Source organism: Saccostrea echinata, unplaced genomic scaffold (assembly GCF_033153115.1).
Source record: "Saccostrea echinata isolate AGI-Se365-2 ecotype Australia unplaced genomic scaffold, CSIRO_AGI_Sech_v1 ptg000002l, whole genome shotgun sequence".
NCBI lineage: Eukaryota > Metazoa > Mollusca > Bivalvia > Ostreida > Ostreidae > Saccostrea > Saccostrea echinata.
The window spans coordinates 1,224,820-1,242,972 of record NW_026889751.1 but is presented as its reverse complement, the minus strand read 5'-3'; the positions used below and the strand labels follow the sequence as shown (position 1 = coordinate 1,242,972).

General features: G+C 34.8%; 2 protein-coding genes across 2 annotated transcripts in view; both read left to right on the top strand.

Moving 5' to 3' along the window:
* LOC133203423 (receptor-type guanylate cyclase Gyc76C-like) overlaps positions 1 to 2,887 on the top strand; it is a 44,742-nt gene extending 41,855 nt beyond the window's left edge. The window contains exons 20-21 of the mRNA XM_061339206.1: positions 1,782 to 1,873; positions 2,040 to 2,887. Coding sequence (XP_061195190.1) covers positions 1,782 to 1,873; positions 2,040 to 2,480 — 533 coding nt within the window. The 3' untranslated portion in view covers positions 2,481 to 2,887. The remainder of the gene's footprint in view (positions 1 to 1,781; positions 1,874 to 2,039) is intronic.
* Positions 2,888 to 3,491: 604 nt separating this feature from the next.
* LOC133204709 (multiple epidermal growth factor-like domains protein 6) lies at positions 3,492 to 17,939 on the top strand. Its single transcript, XM_061340453.1, is given in 6 exon segments — positions 3,492 to 3,784; positions 4,843 to 6,770; positions 12,525 to 12,546; positions 13,101 to 16,265; positions 16,779 to 16,890; positions 17,701 to 17,939. Coding segments are annotated over 6 exon segments (5,433 nt in total). The 5' UTR covers positions 3,492 to 3,675; the 3' UTR covers positions 17,798 to 17,939.
* Positions 17,940 to 18,153: the final 214 nt, after the last annotated feature.

The following is an 18,153-nucleotide window of genomic DNA, read 5'->3' as shown; positions in this document are numbered from 1 at the left end:
ATCATGACCCCCGGGGGTAGGGTGGAGCCACAATGGGCGATCCAAGTTTTAAATAAGAATACATAGGAAAAATCTGTAAAAATCTTGTTCACAAGAACAACAAAGTCATGATTGGTCATATTTACATGGAAGCATCCTCAAGTAGTGCAGGTTCAAGTTTGTTCCAATCATGACCCCCGGGGGTAAGGTGTACATAGGAAAAATTTGTAAAAATCTTTTTCTCAAGAACAGCAAAGCCATGATTGGTTATATTTATATGGAAGCATCATCAGGTAGTGAAGATTCAAGTTTGTTCCAGTCATGACCCCGGGGGGGGGGGGGTAGGGGGGCCACAATGGGCGATCAAAGTTTTAAATAAGAATACATAGGGAAAATCTGTAAAAATCTTCTCAAGAACAACAAAGCCATGATTGGTAATATTTACATGGAAGCATCCTCAAGTAATGTAGGTTGAAATTTGTTCCAATCATGACCCCCGGGGTAAGGTGGGGCCACAATGGGCGATCAAAGTTTTACATAGGAATATATAGGAAAATTCTTTAAAAATCTTCTTCTCAAGAACAGCAAAGCCATGATTGGTTATATTTATATGGAAGCATCCTCCGGTAGTGAAGATTCAAGTTTGTTCCAATCATAACCCCGGGGGGTAGGGTGGGGCCACAATGGGCGATCAAAGTTTTAAATAAGAATACATAGTGAAAATCTGTAAAAATCTTCTCAAGAACAACAAAGCCATAATTGGTCATATTTATATGGAAGCATCCTCAAGTAATGTAGGTTGAAGTTTGTTCCAATCATGACCCCCGGGGGTAAGGTGAGGCCACAATGGGCGATCAGAGTTTTACGTAAAATACATACCAGGTAGGAAAAATTTGTTAAAATCTTCTTCTCAAGAACAGCAAAGCCATGATTGTTTTTTTTTTTATGGGTGCATCCTCAGGTAGTGTAGATTCAAGTTTGTTTAAATCATGACCCTCCAGGGGTAGGGTGGGACCACAATGGGCGATCAAAGTTTTACATAGGAATACATAGGAAAAAGCAAGCCTTTTAAAATCTTCTTCTGAAGAACAGCAAAGCCATGATAATTAGTCATATTTTACAGTTTTAAGTGTAAATTTTACAGATTAAAGTGTAGAAATTAAAAAATAAAAAGTGTCGAAGTGGCACTAATACGCTTCCGTAGGCACTAATACGCTTCCGTACATTCTTGATTGGTAGAAAATGCATGAAATAAAATTTCTTATTTATTTCATTGGTTGAAATTATGTTCAAGGCAAGGGAGATAATTTTCTAGTGATCTAAATACAATTTTTTTTTCTAGATGTCCAATCTTTAATAAATCGACTAAGCGAACGATAGAAAATTGCACTAAATGAAACTGACACTATTATTTATAGCAACTATTATAAAGTGTTTCTTTATTTTCATGGTTCACAGAATGCAAACATTAAAATTTTTGTTAATTTTTTTTCTTTTTTGCACAGTCTTTCACATATATATGGAAGGGCTAATGTCTAAAAATCTGTTGAAGAAATACAAAGTCACAAAACTACTCAAAAATGATACGAACTAATATATGAATTTCAGTTTACTGTTTAAGATTGTTGCTAAAGACGGTACCAAGTTTGTTTTTGAAAAAAGCTATACTTGTTGTCATACTGTTATCTCTAAGAAAGCATTTGGCTGTTTTAGGGGAATGTTATTCGCTCAGGCAGTGCTCTAAATTTAGACCACCTGAATTTATAATAGATACATGTATATATATTCTCTTCTTGTTGCAGCTTTGAAGATTCATTGTAGCAGTCAGTTTAAGGCCATTCTGGATAAGTTAGGAGGATACACTCTAACGGAAAGAGGATTCGTTAGCATGAAGGTAACAAAGAAACACAAATTAACCCTATATACATGTATCATTACGTTTTCTTGCAATGAAAATGCAGAAAAGGGGAAACACTCTAGTATGTCGTAAATTCAGTAATCATATTTAGACTAAAGAGACATTAAATTATAAATTATTACATACTTTTATTATTTTGCAGGGGAAAGGAGATCAGTTCACTTACTTTTTAGAATCTGAGGACGAATCTTATCGGACCAAACGATTAGAATCAATGGAAAGAGCCTCAAGCTTCTCTACGAAACCCACATTGAATATTGTTGGTTGTCGTAAATGCAGTGGACATGTGTGTGATTCCTACTCGCTTAACAATACCTACGAGAAATGTAGTGGGTATTCCGATTACTGTAGTGACTGTCTCAGGAACAGCATGCCAAAGTTTGTGTCTGAACAGAACGTCGAGTGCAATACTGGTTCTTATGAGGACGACTTTAGGCAGAATCTGGAAAACAATAATACTCGATCTCATTCCGACACCTGCGAATTTTGGCGGGAAAGTGAAGTGCAAATGCCATTGATGGACAGTAACGGTGGCTTGGGGTTTTATGGAACCGAAGTTTTATCAGATGAAAGTGTATTGTGATGCTTATGAATTTCTGGTTTCTTAAATAAAAAAAATCGTAATATATATTCACGAAAGATACGTACAATCTGTGATATTTAAGGTGTCCAAATGTTATAGAACTGCATTTCAATTACTATATTTATTCTAAAAACCAATCAAAATTCATAATAACGAATAGTGCTAGGATGATGTTGCTTGCAATGAAAATTTGTTTTTGATGAAGATTTAAGAAATGTGTTCGATTGTGTATTTTAATCATTTCATTTTCTACAGTGCAATTAGATATTTCTTTGAAATAACACTTGTAATGGCTGGGTTTACTATGTTTAAATTAAAAGTTATTAATGGTGATTTGAAAGGCGTTGGAATCTGATATCCCTTGGAGAATGTTATACATGTATTCTTTTCTATGTCAAAGTTGTTGAAAGTGGATGCATTGTTTATGTCTTCTTGTAATAAATGTTATATCTGTCAACCTTCTTAAGTTTTGTAATCGAATTGTCTCATACATTGCTTGCAAAAGCTGAACATTATCACTGTCATCGGCTCATACATTCACTTGTTGTGGCTGAGAGAGTAACGAATGGCAACTCTGCAGAGAAGATTGGAACATAACGTCAAAAAAGCTCAGAAAGCATATCGTTTTAAACACCACGAAATACTGATGAATTTTTTCATTGCAATTTCTATAGAAAATACAAAGTAAAGCATGCCTTAACATCGGTAGTGTTTAACAACTGTGATGATAAATGTTGATAAATCGAGGTAACCTTTGGTTACCGTTGACCTTTCCTGTTGTGTCCTTTTGTGACGTAGACTAAGCATTTTGAGGGAGTTCCCTCTATTGGATGGTAGGTAAGAGTTCCCTGATTTTTAATTTGCTTTCTTAAAAAGGAATTTAAATAGTAATTTGATAGGAAAAAGTATATTCATCAAAAGGAGAATACATTCAGGTTCATTGAAATATGGAGACCACTGTCAGAAAATCAAATTGAATTCTGTAATTCGTTATGCTCATGACTTATTGTAGTCTGAAGAGTGGTTGTCTGAAAATTACAGATTTATTTCTAAAGGTGTCAGTCATGCGTTCTCCTATAATACAATTGATTACCACATTTTCCGTCACTGCTTAATTATGTATGCGCGAAAATGTTTCAATGTTTTCTAATCAAAATAGTATAGATAAGACAGATACACAGTAAAGCAGACAATCATGACAGGACAAAAACTATTTAACGCAGTAACTGTCATCCTGGCCGGCCTGATTAGCATGACGAATGGGCAGTTTGGTACAAGACATTCATCACACCACGGAATGGACGGTAAGATAGAGAAAAAAATAACATAAATATAAATATCTCTCTTTCTATATGTTTTCTTTGTTTATGTCATAATATATGATACATGTATGTATATTTATGGTAAAATACAAAATGCATTTTTAAAACAAAACCAAAAAAAAAAAAAAAAAGAATAACAATAAAATAAAATAAAACAATAATAATAATTTAATAAAAAGATATAATTTTTCTTTTGTATTTTGATTTTAATGTATTTTTTAATCACGGCAGATACTAGTAATCATATACTTTTTCTTCGACAATTTACTCAAAGTCAAAATTTTGCTTCAAAGAGGTACCTTCGTATCCGTGTTTATAACATGTAACAGAGCAGGTATGGTTTATAGCATTTTCTCTGGAAGGTGACAATTTCTGGTTTACTCAGTAATACATCTATGCAAAATATTTTTGTTGATGTTCAACCGGAAGCAAAGCAGAAATACTGTTATATTGTTATCTAGTGACGGGTGCACTAAATGCAGATAAAAGTGTTACAGAACTGAATTATATTTAAATCTCTCTTTTGTACATTCAATAAAGTATATCATACATCTACATGTACATATACATTCTACTTTGATCATTGTGTTTGCATTATTCATTAGAATGCAGTCTATTTTGTTTCTACCTTGTTTGATTAAACTGTCAAATTATTACGAAACACCTGTGTAATGATCCATAAATTTATTTTTAATCTCATTATCATAACTTTTTCACGATTACAAATTAACATTTGGACTGAAAAGAAATATTTATGTAACTATTAATTAAATTATTAATTAATCATATAATGCTTCCTTATCTGAGTGCCATATCTTGTACTTGTTCTATTTAATTAGATCAAACAACCTAAGTAAGGTTATACTTTACTACATTCCTATCCGGACTGTTTTAAAATCAAGAACACACAGAATTAAGTGGTCAAATAATTCATTATGTCATGTTTACATTTTATAACTTCTTTCAAAATTATCATGATACCGCCATTGAAGCTTGTTAAAAATTCAAAAATTAATTTGATTCAAATATTTCCTGTTTAGGGGATGTCCGGTGTATATACTGTACGCCAGGAACTTGTGATAACGTGACGGGCACGTGTGGAAAGTGCTTAGATGGCTTCTTCGGGGAAAATTGTAAACAGACTTGTCCCAACACATGTTTGTCTTGTGACAAAACAGACGGCAAGTGCGAATTTTGTGTCAATGGCTGGTTTGGTGAGAAATGTGAGCAGGAATGTCAACAGTGTGATACATGTAATAAAGCCACTGGAGCTTGTACCTCCTGTTTGTCAAATAAATGGGGAGAAAAATGTCAAAATCTGTGTGAAGATGGCTGCCAGAGATGTGAGGTCCTGACGGGGAAATGCCAGGTTTGCGCAAGTGGGTTTTATGGCGAACGATGCAATCTTAAGTGCAATATATGCAGACAAGGCTTGTGCGATCGACAAAGTGGAAAATGCTTATATGGCTGCAATGACGGACGTCACGGGGAAAAATGTGAAAAGGAATGCTCTAAAAACTGTCGAGTATGTAACCAAGATGATGGATCATGTTTAATGTGTGATCCTCCACTTTGGGGAAATTACTGTGACACCAAATGCCCCACTAATTGTGATTATTGTGATATTACTACGGGAGATTGTCTAGAGTGTAACCCAGGTTTTTATGGTAAAAACTGCACGAATGACTGTAACAACTGTTTGGATGGATTTTGCGAGAAAGATACGGGATACTGCCAAGGTTCATGTCTTGATGGATGGTTTGGTGCCAAGTGTGACAAGAAATGTCTGAAGAATTGTCGACGCTGTGCTGCTGCAGAGAAATGTATGCTTTGTAATAAAGGATTAGCTGGTGAACAATGTGATATTAAGTGTCCAGCACGATGTCCAACGTGTGCAACCGATATTCTCACAGGCGATATTATGTGTATGGAATGTAACGGAGAGTTCAAAATACCAGAAAAGAACTGTTCTTGTACGAGTAAAAAATGCATAAAATTAAAAGAAAACAGTGTCGGGGGATTCACATGTGGAGAGTGTGCTAAAGGTTGGTATTTGAGAGGAGGAACATGCTGTCCATGTCATCGTTGTGCAGGAGGAAACCAATTTTGCGATGCAGGTGGCAATTGTAAGAATGGGTGCGAACCGAAATATTTCCCAGCAACTGAAGGTTGTGACCAGTATTGCGACATTCCTCACTGTACTTGGTGTGAATCGTTCTATGGACATGGCAAAATATGTAAGGGTTGTGACCCTGGGCACTTTCTAAAGAATGATGGATGCGAGCCCTGTAGTTCTTATTGTAAGGGTGGTTCATTGCGGTGTGATCAGAAAACAGGGGTTTGTCTTGATGGTTGTGAAACAGGAGGGTATGGCGACAGATGTGACTCTTTGTGCCCCGATAAGCACTGTCCTCTACCTGTTTGTGACATTCAAAATTGTGATGTTTGTGAAAAGTCCACAGACTCCGCCGCGCGATGCTTAAAATGCAAAACTGGATATCATGTTTGGAAGGACAATTGCAAGGCGTGCAGTCCTAACTGTTTAGGAGACGTTTGTGACGAAGTTACTGGTACATGTACTAAAGGATGCAAGCCCGGTTGGAAAAAGGGATTATGTAATGTAAAGAGTAAGAAGAAAATAAACCCAAGAGTCAAGATTTGTAGAGGAAATTGCTTTACCTGCGATGCTATGACTGGTGAATGTGCAACTTGTGCAGCAGGGTCTTGGGGATCACGATGCAACAAAATATGCCCTGAAAATTGCAGAACTTGTGACATAAAGACTGGCAAGTGTGTTGTCTTATGTAGCAGATATTGCAAGCAAACAGGCAATGAGTTGTCTCCTTGTGATAGCTTTACCGGCGAGTGCTTGAACGGCTGTGTGGATGGCTGGGTAGGAAAAAGATGTCGCTACAGGTGTGCTGGAAATGGAAAGTGCATAATTACAAGGAAGCCCTTGCTGGAAACAATTTATTTTAAATAATGACAAAATGCTATCTTCCCATATAAGTACAATCATTTATATGACTTACTTATTTTGTCTTAATTTTATCAATGTGTTGAACGTACTTCGCAGCGCTGAGCCGACCGATTGTTATCCATCACCATCAGGTGTTGTGCAATTGGTTTCATGCATCATCTCTATAAAAATGAAAATAATCTCATTAATCGAATTTTTTTAAACCTGTATTCATTTTGGTTAATAGCATTTCTGGGTAGATTTGTGCAAAAATTTGAAATTCATTATCCCCACAGCCCTGGACCCTGGGGTATTGGTCTCCAAAATGAAAATAACAATTTTGAATTATCATGTTCTTAGTTTCTAGATGTTTTGCACACAAAATGGCAATCTGATTAAACTGAAATGGAATTAATGATCCTTGCCTACAATACTCTCCTTTCATTGAGGTATGGTTGAAAAGGCAAGATTTAGTTGCAGAGTTTCTCTTTTATGTAAAAAAGAGATTTGTGTTTAACGTAAGGGTGGCTAAAAATCAACTTTATGGTGACTACTGTTTTATCTTAAAAGTGGCTCAATGGAGTGCAAAAAATGTACGTGTGTGTAAAGAGCAAGTTACTCCAGTATATTTCAGTGACCGGTTATACTTTTGTATATGTATATAAATATTTTTGATACTTTTTTCCTGTAATGATCTAAACAGTGAGCTAAGTTTAATTCACTACATTAATAAAGATTTTATATCAACAGTATTTTTTGTGAGGTTACATAGCAGGGATGGCTTACACAGAGACTTCAATTATCTTAAAGACAATGAAAGTCAATAGTGATCGAAACGTGACCTATCTAACAGACAAAACACACTCTGTAAGTTATTTGACTTTAACATGTACACGTATATTCACACCTGTGCATTTATCTTGTCAAATTTCTAGCCCAAAAGCAAATTGTCTAAAAGTTGAAATCAAAGAAAAACAAATACATGTATTTACTTAAGAACCCTCTATACACCAAAGAAAAATGGTTTATATGCTCTGAGAAAATTATATCATATAATAAAGATATAAATATGGAGTTTATTTATTTATTTTTCAACATAGGGTACCTGGCATTTATCCCCAGAAAAAAATATTCAAAGACAATGAAGTGTTGGTGAACTGAAATCACTGTTGCTTACTTAAATGGCAAAAATGCATGCAAATTAAGCATTCAATTAATTCATCTAAGCCAAATGGAATGTTTATAATGTTTGAATTGATTGCAAATTGAATAATAAATTTAGATTTTAATTTTTTTCAATTTATATCTAAGGGCAGATCACTCTAACTGCATAAAAATACCATGGAATTAGAATTCTTTAGTATGCAGTGTATAGATGGTTCTTAAACAAATGAAAACACGTGAGCACTGAGCTCACAAAATTATACCCCTGCTCTCATATGAGTATAATAGCTAAGTTCATTTTTGTAAATTAATAAAAATGAAAACAACATCGATCACTATACTATTTTTCCCCAAGAGGACAGTTCGAATTTTCTTTATGTTGATGCCTTCATATAAATTCTATCAACATGGAATTCCAGTTTTTACAAGGATGGAAGAGGTTTTACTCGTGAATGTACATTGCTGATATGTGTTTTTTTCCCTGTATTTTTTCTTTAACAAGAAATCTTTTCATGGATTTATTCTTGTGAAAATGTGAGCCTTTAGGCAAGGTTTTTGAGTTGAGAAGATTTTGTTGTAATTAGCTATTAATATTGTTTCGGACAATGGAGATCATTTAAAAATGAACCTTTTAATGAAGTTCCCTGTCTTGTTACTATTTCTATGTTTATAACCTTAAAGAAACATGGCCCTTAATTAAAACAAAATTGAAATTTCTTAGCCCGAAAGTGTTCTGTGTCTGTTTAATTTACGTATCTAAAGCGGATTTAGCCTTACTGTAGAGTTTTTTATTAAAAAAAAAAACAAAACTTTATTTTGTTTCAACTATAGAGGTATCATTTGACTCTTTACTTTAATATTTTTCTATTTTGTTAAAATACTAAAAGGGGTGTCTAAAAGGTAAAAAATTCTACAAATAAATATATGTGTACAGATGTCTGACAAGTGATTGCATAAATATGCCTCTCATGTTTACACAAAGTACCTATATAAAGACGCTTCGGATCTTACAACGAAGAAGGTGAAGAAAACGAATAGTGATCTATCTCATAATCAAGTAAACAAAACGAATCGTAAACTGGGTAAAGTCACACGGACCCCTGAAAACACCAGAGCTCGAGGTAGGATCAAGTGCCTAGGAGGAGTAAGCATCCTCTGTCGACCGGTAACACACACCTTGAGCTCTGTTTATTGATCAGGTAATTAAGGATAGAAACAAAGGCCTAACATGTCAGTAAAAATACGACCAAATGCAAGGTAATATTTGCTAACAATGTCATCACAGCGACCATAAAATTTACAAAATGATAACTTAAAACGAAGTTGTTGAAATTCCTGTAACATCAACATATCTGTCAGTAGCCTGCCTTGGTTAAAAAATAAATGATCTTACTCAGATCTCTTGAATTTTAAATAAGATGGGAGACATGAACATCACATGCAGATGATAACGGAATATTCTACATAAATAAGGAAAGTTGAGGATGGAAAAGCTGAAATCATCTTGTTTGTTATACAACTAAGGGGCTGATCCAGCAACTTTTGAAAGAAGCAGGGTGGTGCCCCTCCACACATTCAAACATAGATTCACACAACACACAGGGAGAGAAAAATCATCTTACGCCGTGGTAGATAATATCTTTGTTTTATATCCCTTAATTCTTTGAAAAGGTACCCTCCAGTCCAAATAAAAAACAAACACCTTCCAAAAAACTACTGTAGCCTTAAACTGAATGGATATTTCCATAAAAATAAAGAGAATACTTGTTGAGAAGTTGTATTTGTTTTTTAAATGGATTTTCCCGTAAACCTACCTTCTTTCCTTTCCAACATAACTCTTTACTTATGTAAATTTTAATACTGAAAGGCCGATCCCCCCACTTTTAATTTTTTGCAGTATATTCAAGTATAGTCGGCCCATAGTAAAGTCTCCGTAAAAGTTTGTGGAATAGAAATATTTTTTTTCTGCCCCCTCCCCCTTTCAAAAACGATACTACGTACCTGCAAAAGATGATCCGTAAATCGTATATATAGCAAAGATCGCAGGAATCTGATATCAAATTTAACCTTGCAAGTTACTTATCATATATTGAAATAAGTAGAATATTTTCTAGCATTTAGGAATAGCGAAGGTATGTGGAAGAAAGGAAATATGTGAGACTCTATTTATAGCAAGTGGAATATAGGCAGAGATTATGTGAGACTCTATTTATAGCAAGTGGAATATAGGCAGAGATTATGTGAGACTCTATTTATAGCAAGTGGAATATAGGCAGAGATTATGTGAGACTCTATTTATAGCAAGTGGAATATAGGCAGAGATTATGTGAGACTCTATTTATAGCAAGTGGAATATAGGCAGAGATTGAGACTGATCAAGCTGTTTTAAACTACGTTTAATTTATATTTAAAACGTATTAGAGGTAAAAATCTATTCCAGAAAACGTCTTATCCTTCCTCTCTCTATCATTCACTCACAAATAAAAAAAAAACGCTTAAAAGGAGGGATGGTGGAGGTAAATTGAGGAAAGGAAATATGAGAGACTATCTATAGGAAGTGGAATAAGAGATTAATATTGCGGTCGAGCTCTTCTGAACTATTTGAAATTGAAGGATTAAAGGTCAAATGTGCATAAATAATGTTATATATAAATATTAACAAAAATGCCTAGTAAGATATTCTTGCGATATCAACTGTTTAGTCCTCGATCTGAAAGCTTGCTTTACATGGTGATGATCGTATAACACAGACAGATGGAATAAAAAAAACTTAATGTTTTTAAATATGTAAAATAATTACATTTTCTTTATTTCAACAAAGTGTATGTACTTGAATAAGTTATCAGAAAATGGAATTCAGGAAATAGTCATTAGTTAACATTTCCTTCTTCGTTCCCATGTAAATGGAGCATTTTACAAAGTAATGAATATGTCAACATTTATCTTTTACAATGCTAATCGAAAAAAAAGCCTGCAAAAAATCCATTTTATCAGTTACTTCTAATTATGTCTTTGTAATTAAAAATCTTGTTCAAATAAATTATAACACCATCTACATAAGGTTCATCAAAGTAAGGCTGCAGCGATACGTAAGTTTATTAACGTGTGCACAGACATTACCAAATCATGCCACAGGTATGCAAATTTCAAGTCTTTACCTTTGACGGCAAAACTTAACGATGATTTATCTTCTCATTGCGAAGGCGAGATTTCAACCTAAAGAAGAACTTCAGAGCTAATTAAACATATGTTTATTTGTTACAAAAAACCTTATTTTCATCGAAAATGTGAGGGATATAAACAAAAGAAAGACATTAGAAAAAATGTGAGGTTTTGAATTGGATTATCCAGAATGACCGAAACTTAAGATCTGACATCGGAATTAATTATTTATGCAAGCGGTGTTTCTTCTTGATTCAATTGAGAGACAATTAATACGCATCAGTAATTATTTTTTCGATTTAGAAGTGAAAAAAAAAATTAAGACGACAATGATGGTGCGTGTCCACTTTTTGGCACTGGTGGCTTTTGGTATCAATTTGTGTTTTCCTGTAAGTGAAGGATTTTCTATAAAAGACAGAAGTGGGAACTTCAGTAAGTAAACTTTTGAAATACATTGTACAAGAACCAGCATATATTCTTATATAATATTATGATACATTAATTATATATACCCTTCCATTCAAAACTTTTACACACAAAAGCGGAACAAATAAATAGAGGCGTTCTTGATGAAAGTTATGAGTAATTTTGATAAATAAAAAGGCGACTAATTCATAGCAAACAATAAAACTTAGTAGTATGACAATCGACTGAAATATTTATAAATCACGAAGGATAACTCGGCACGTGTTTTGTAAAAGAGCTAGGTTCACTTTATGCATAAAATGGCCCTGTAGATAAACCAATTTATCCACTAACACACTATGTCCCTTTCTCAACATCAATATAAAGTAGAGACTTGGCGCTTTCAGTTTGTATATAAAAGTTTCCTCTAAAGAGTCCAGGTACTCGAAAACAGGTTGTGTGAAATTGCGATGTTCTTGAATTTTGCAGAAAAAAGGTGAATTTCAGAACCTTCAACAAAGAATTAAAATATGAGCACACCCCTCGATCCAAAAATTAAAATGTATTTTATAATCTTAATAAGCAGTTCTTTCGTAATATATTTGCACATTTTGGATCGGAGGTTGTGCTGTATACGAAATATTGAAAAATAGCATCATATTTTGGCCATTTTTGAAGAAATATTCGGGATATGTGAATAATGACACAATTCATGACGTCATAATGCATTGACTATCAAGAAAATGACGTCATTTTTAGTAGAAATTCAGTCACCAAGTGTTCAAGTGATATTTTGCCTTGTCGACTAAAACTATGCAGTTTTAATTTTTCAGAAACTTACAGGGCCAAAAAAGGCCCTAAGTGGCCCTTGCTCTTTATACTACAGCGTCAGAAGGTGTTTTTATTACAACTGTATTTTGGAATAGTTGCTATATTTTAAAATTTTATTTTACCTTTTCTACCAATGTTAACAATCATTTTTTAAAAAAAATCTTATCACTGTTTGAAAGTAGAAAGTAGAACTTTGGGTACATGACTACATGTACATGTATACGTGTTATGATCTAGTTCCCTTAGGGGTATTAAAGCCACTGTATGTAATTATAGCATTTTTTAACGAAAATTCACATTCTACAATGGCTGAAGTAGGCGTGTCATCGAATTAAATTAATATGTCTCAATGACATGATCTACGTTGATTTTTTTCATTTACACAACCCTTGTATGTGGTTTTTGACATTAGTTTAATTGTGATTAATTGAAAACTATTCATTATGTTTCATAAATAAAATGATAATCGTGTACCTGTAACACCCATTCACAAAGGAAGATCTAAGACAGTCATCTGAAAATAAATAATTTAATGCCAGGTAAAATCCTGACCAATTGTGAATCATGCATCCTGTCAACACTGATTTAAGGTTAATGAGAACAGTATGTGAGCCATACACAGTGACTTAATTACATGTAATTCCTATGACAACAAAACTTTCATTAGAGTTTTTCGCACTTCTCTTCTTATCACACATCGTCTATATAGTAAATTTCAATTTTTAACTTTACAGAGAGTTGAATATTTATTATAGACGAAATGGTACATTCAAGAAGAGTACATGTTTCTGTAACTCGCATGTACTTTGATCAACTCACTTTAACAAGTGACAGTAGATCATGTAATTTTTAAAACTTTTTTTTATCATACAGTTCATGCCACATGCCTGTACTGCGAACCCAAAACATGCGACAACACGACAGGCGTTTGTGAGAGATGCCTGATAGGCTTCTATGGTGAAAAGTGTGAGAACACATGCCCGAATACGTGCTCCACATGTGAAAAATCCAACGGGCGATGTTTGACATGCATTGATGGATGGTTTGGTGAAAATTGCAATTTTGAATGTATTCACTGTTTTTCATGTCACAAAGACTCTGGAGCATGTACATCATGTCAGCCAAACTACTGGGGACCCCAGTGTCAGAATGAATGCGAATACAATTGTCACGTATGTAGCATAGAAAATGGTCAGTGTATTCATTGTGCTCAGGGATATTTTGGAGAAGGGTGTACTAATCAGTGTGGCCATTGCCGCCGGGGTTTGTGTGACCGAGCCACTGGAACCTGTCAGTTTGGGTGTAACGATGGTTTTCATGGAGACTCCTGTGAAAAAACATGCCCTCAGAACTGCATGGTGTGTAACCAAACCGATGGCGAGTGTTTGATGTGCCAACCGAATCTCTGGGGACGACAGTGTGATTACACCTGTCCTACCAACTGCGACTTTTGTCATGTATCTACAGGCGAGTGTTTGGAGTGTGTAGAGGGATACCATGGAGATAAATGCCAGGAACAGTGTGGACATTGTATAGGTCTAGCTTGTGAAAAGGATACAGGATTTTGTGACTATGGCTGTGAAGATGGATGGTTTGGGGGAAAATGTGATCAAAAATGCATTCAAAACTGTTCAAAATGTACATCTAAAGACGAATGCATGGTATGTATTCCCGGGTTAGCCGGGAGTAGATGTGATATCAAATGTCCTGAAATTTGTTCCTCTTGTTCCCAAGATATGATATCTAACGAAATTGTTTGTAGTGAATGTGCTGCAGGATATAGCCAACCTCAGAAAAACTGTTCTTGTACAATGTCCAAATGCACTAAACCAATGCTGACATGGGCGGGAAGCTATTGTGATGAGTGTGAAGCTAACTCCGGGTGGTATTTATCACAAGGTGCCTGTTGTCCATGCAAACATTGTGCCGGTGGTAACCAGTTTTGTTCTAGTGATGGAACCTGCATTAATGGCTGTGAACCTAACTACTATCCAAAAGATCAGGGATGCGATACTTTTTGCGATTTGGAACACTGTATCTGGTGTGAGCCCTTCTTTGGGTATGGAAAAGTGTGTGTAGGGTGCGAGAGTGGATACTTTCTGGATAAGGATGGTTATTGTTATTCTTGTAGTGAGCACTGCAAAGGAGGATCAGAAAAATGTCACACGACAACAGGTTCCTGTACGGATGGTTGTGAAGAGGGATGGTTTGGAGATCGATGCGATTCCACCTGTCATGATGAACACTGTGCAGAGTGTGATAATACTGCAAACACGTGTCAGTCATGCAAAGATGGTTATTATGGTAAATATTGTTCGAAAACTTGTGCGACAAACTGTACAAAATGTTCCAGAGATACAGGATCTTGTCTAGAGTGTGCTACAGGACGATTTTCAGAGGATTGTACAAAGACCTGTGATAACTGTGTAAAGGATGAGTGCGATGTATCCGGGAAATGTCTACACGGCTGCAAGGAGGGATGGTTTGGAATGAAGTGTAACGAAATGTGTATGGAAGGATGTTCAAAGTGTAGCTCTTTTGAAATATGTGAGGAGTGTTATAATGAAGCCGCCTTGTTAAATGGAAAATGTTATAGCTCCTGTAGCAGATGTATTCATAGTAGATGTAGCGAAAATGGTGAATGTGAGTTAGGCTGTGTTGACGGATGGTATGGAAAGAAATGTGATCTTCCATGTCCTATTGAGTGTTCAAAGTGTAACTCCAGTGATTCCTGTATCTCTTGCTTACGTGGGTTTAAATGGGAAGGAAAAAGATGTAAATCTACCTGTGAAAATTGCAAAAACCAGCTCTGTTCAAGCGATGGGGTCTGTGATAATGGCTGTAATGAAGGCTGGTTTGGTAAAAAATGTATTGAGGAATGTGTAAAAAGTTGTATATCGTGCGCAGATGGTCACAACTGTGAAAAATGCTTAAGTGGTTATCAATTATCTGGGAACAAGTGCATTGCTGGATGTGATTTCTGTCTTGAAGAAGATTGTGACGTACAAAGAAACTGTCATTTAGGTTGCAAAGACGGTCATTTTGGTCCACAATGTACTGGATCATGCATGAAAGGTTGCCAAGTTTGCGACTCTGTTGAAAAATGCACTAAATGCTCTCCAGGATTTCAAATGGTCAATAACTACTGCAAAGCATCATGTGCAAATTGTGCAGACCGATCGTGCAACACAGATGAAGTGTGTTTATCTGGCTGTGTAAATGGTTGGTTTGGAAATCGATGTAACCAGAAATGTGCACAAAATTGTGCTTCTTGCAACTCAGAAGTTTGCTTGAAATGCGATACTGGATATGACCTTAAGGATGGACAATGCAGTAAGAATTGTGAAAACTGTACCTCTTGTGGTGAAAATTGCATTTCATGTAAACCAGGATCAAACTCTAACGTTCATTTTTGTACGAAATGTAAGGATGGTTATTACATTAGATATGGTGTGTGTCAGAAGTGCAGCAGTACATGCAAGAATAACGCCTGTGAAGGAACTACTGCACAGTGTTTAGACGGTTGTGTGGAGGGCTGGACAGGCTTACTGTGCAATACTCCAAAGGATGGCACAAAAATACCAACCACAGATTGCTTAGGATCATGTTTGACATGCAATCCAGCAACAAAACAATGCACTTCCTGCATTGCAGGAATGTGGGGCATAAACTGTGAGAAAAGATGCCCCTCTAAATGTGACACTTGTGACCAGCAAACAGGACATTGCATGGTTGTATGCAGTAAATATTGTAGTAGGAATGTTAATTCAATTTCATGTAACAATGTCACCGGGGCGTGTCTTCAGGGTTGTGAGGATGGGTGGTACGGTGATCAGTGCCAAAACAGGTGCCCCCCGAATTGTATAGATGGTGTGTGTGAACGAACCCAGGGACATTGTGTAACAGGCTGTGTACCGGGCTGGAAAGGAATCACATGTAGCGGTATATTCATCCGTTATATTTACTTTTTCAAATAAAATAACGAGTTATTTCTATATGGTTCAGAATTTTAAATGTTTTACTCTCCACAGATGCACGTTTTGTTCCATGCACTATTATTTCCCTAACAAAATTAAAAATACCAAGGTTAACTATAATTTTCTAAAGTATTAAAGTTTTTACTATTAATAGTAAATCAAAGTACTATAGTACTAGTACTTCTAAAATTCATACGTCACACTTTTTATATTAAATAGAACTATTACTTGTAAATTCACATATTATTTTCAAATTTTGCACCACTGTTACCGAATATGAGATTTTAAGCTTTGAAATTTCAAAACGTTCTAGAGTAAAGTTTCATAGTATATATATAATATATATATATATGAGATTTTGAAAAATCGGCGATTTTCATTGAAGAATTTAACAACATGGACAATCAAGATATTTTTTTACATTCTATACTCTTTGTATGAAACTTCAAAATAATATAAATATCCATTGTTATTGCAGATTCCAGTAAGACGACCGCTATACCCAGCATGGGAATGATTGCGGGGGCAGTAATAGCAGCCATAGTTGGAGTGGCTATCATCGTTTTAATTACGTATTTTTTCTGCTGCAGGTAAGGGGTAACATACTGGTCAGAGAAGGGAAAGCAAAATGGGTCAGTACAAAGGAAAATTCAAATGTTCATTTAGCTAACAGTAGTTGCCTCATTACTTTTTAAGATTGAAATGTGAAGGCTTCCCTTTATTGGACTTTTAATATCATGCCCTCTCCCCACCCAAAAACTAAAATCAGTATTATTCCCATTCAAAGCACAACTCGAATTAGTCTGTTTTCAACATTTAAGATTTTTAAACATTTATTCCAGTAAAAAGTTTGGAATTTGGAATGAATTCTTTAAAATTAAAATATCAATTAGATAGGTATTTTAGATTTAGGATAAACCAAAAGTTCATGTATATTAAATAATTTTAGTGTACAAATTGCTCCTTGTCGAGGAAAATGTAAAACACAAACAGGGGCTGCCAGAACGTGTCAACAGAACTGCAGTGTCATTTACAAGGAAATAAAGACCAAAACAATCAAATCTCATTCATATTGCTTAATCATATTTTTTAAAAAGTTTACAGTGAACGTGATTTCTTCTTGAAATAATTTCCTCCACAATCTAATATTAAACATAAATCAAATAACTAACTTTGCAGTACATCTTGAGGAAATAAAGGAATTTGAACGTGAATCTATGTTTTTGTAGTGACGGTATTGATTATAGTGAGGTGTATGACAATTGATAAAATAAAATACAAGCTTACAATAGCATACAATAGGATCGGTGTTCTTTTGTTAGACAATTCTTCATTAAGGATAAAGCTTGATTACTGTTCTATGGTGAATAATTTAGTAACTTTTTTCTTCACATTTCTAGGAAAAAGAAGAGAGTTGAAAAGGAGGACGATACTTACACTAGTAGTTCCTACCCTCCGTATACAAATAATGGCTTTATTTTAGATTCTGTGATGTAAATTGGCTTAATGTCTTTGTAATAATAATTTTACTATTTGTATTTATTGTTTTTATTTACATTTTTAGTAAATTGTCTGGAATTTAGTGTGAATAAATTAAATGCTAACATGTGTGCAGTATGGTGGCTAACTTGAATAACTTTGACATCTACATGTATACTTGACTACAAGTGTGTTTATTATTTGAAGCATTCTGAGAGAGAGAGAGAGAGAGAGAGAAGAGAGAGAGAATGAAACAATTATAGTCTCCTGCTCCTCCATATTTAGCATAAAGCATAAGATTTAAATAGAAAAAAAATTCAAAACAAAAAATAATCAAATCCTTTAATTAAAAATTAGGTAATAAAAATAAAATC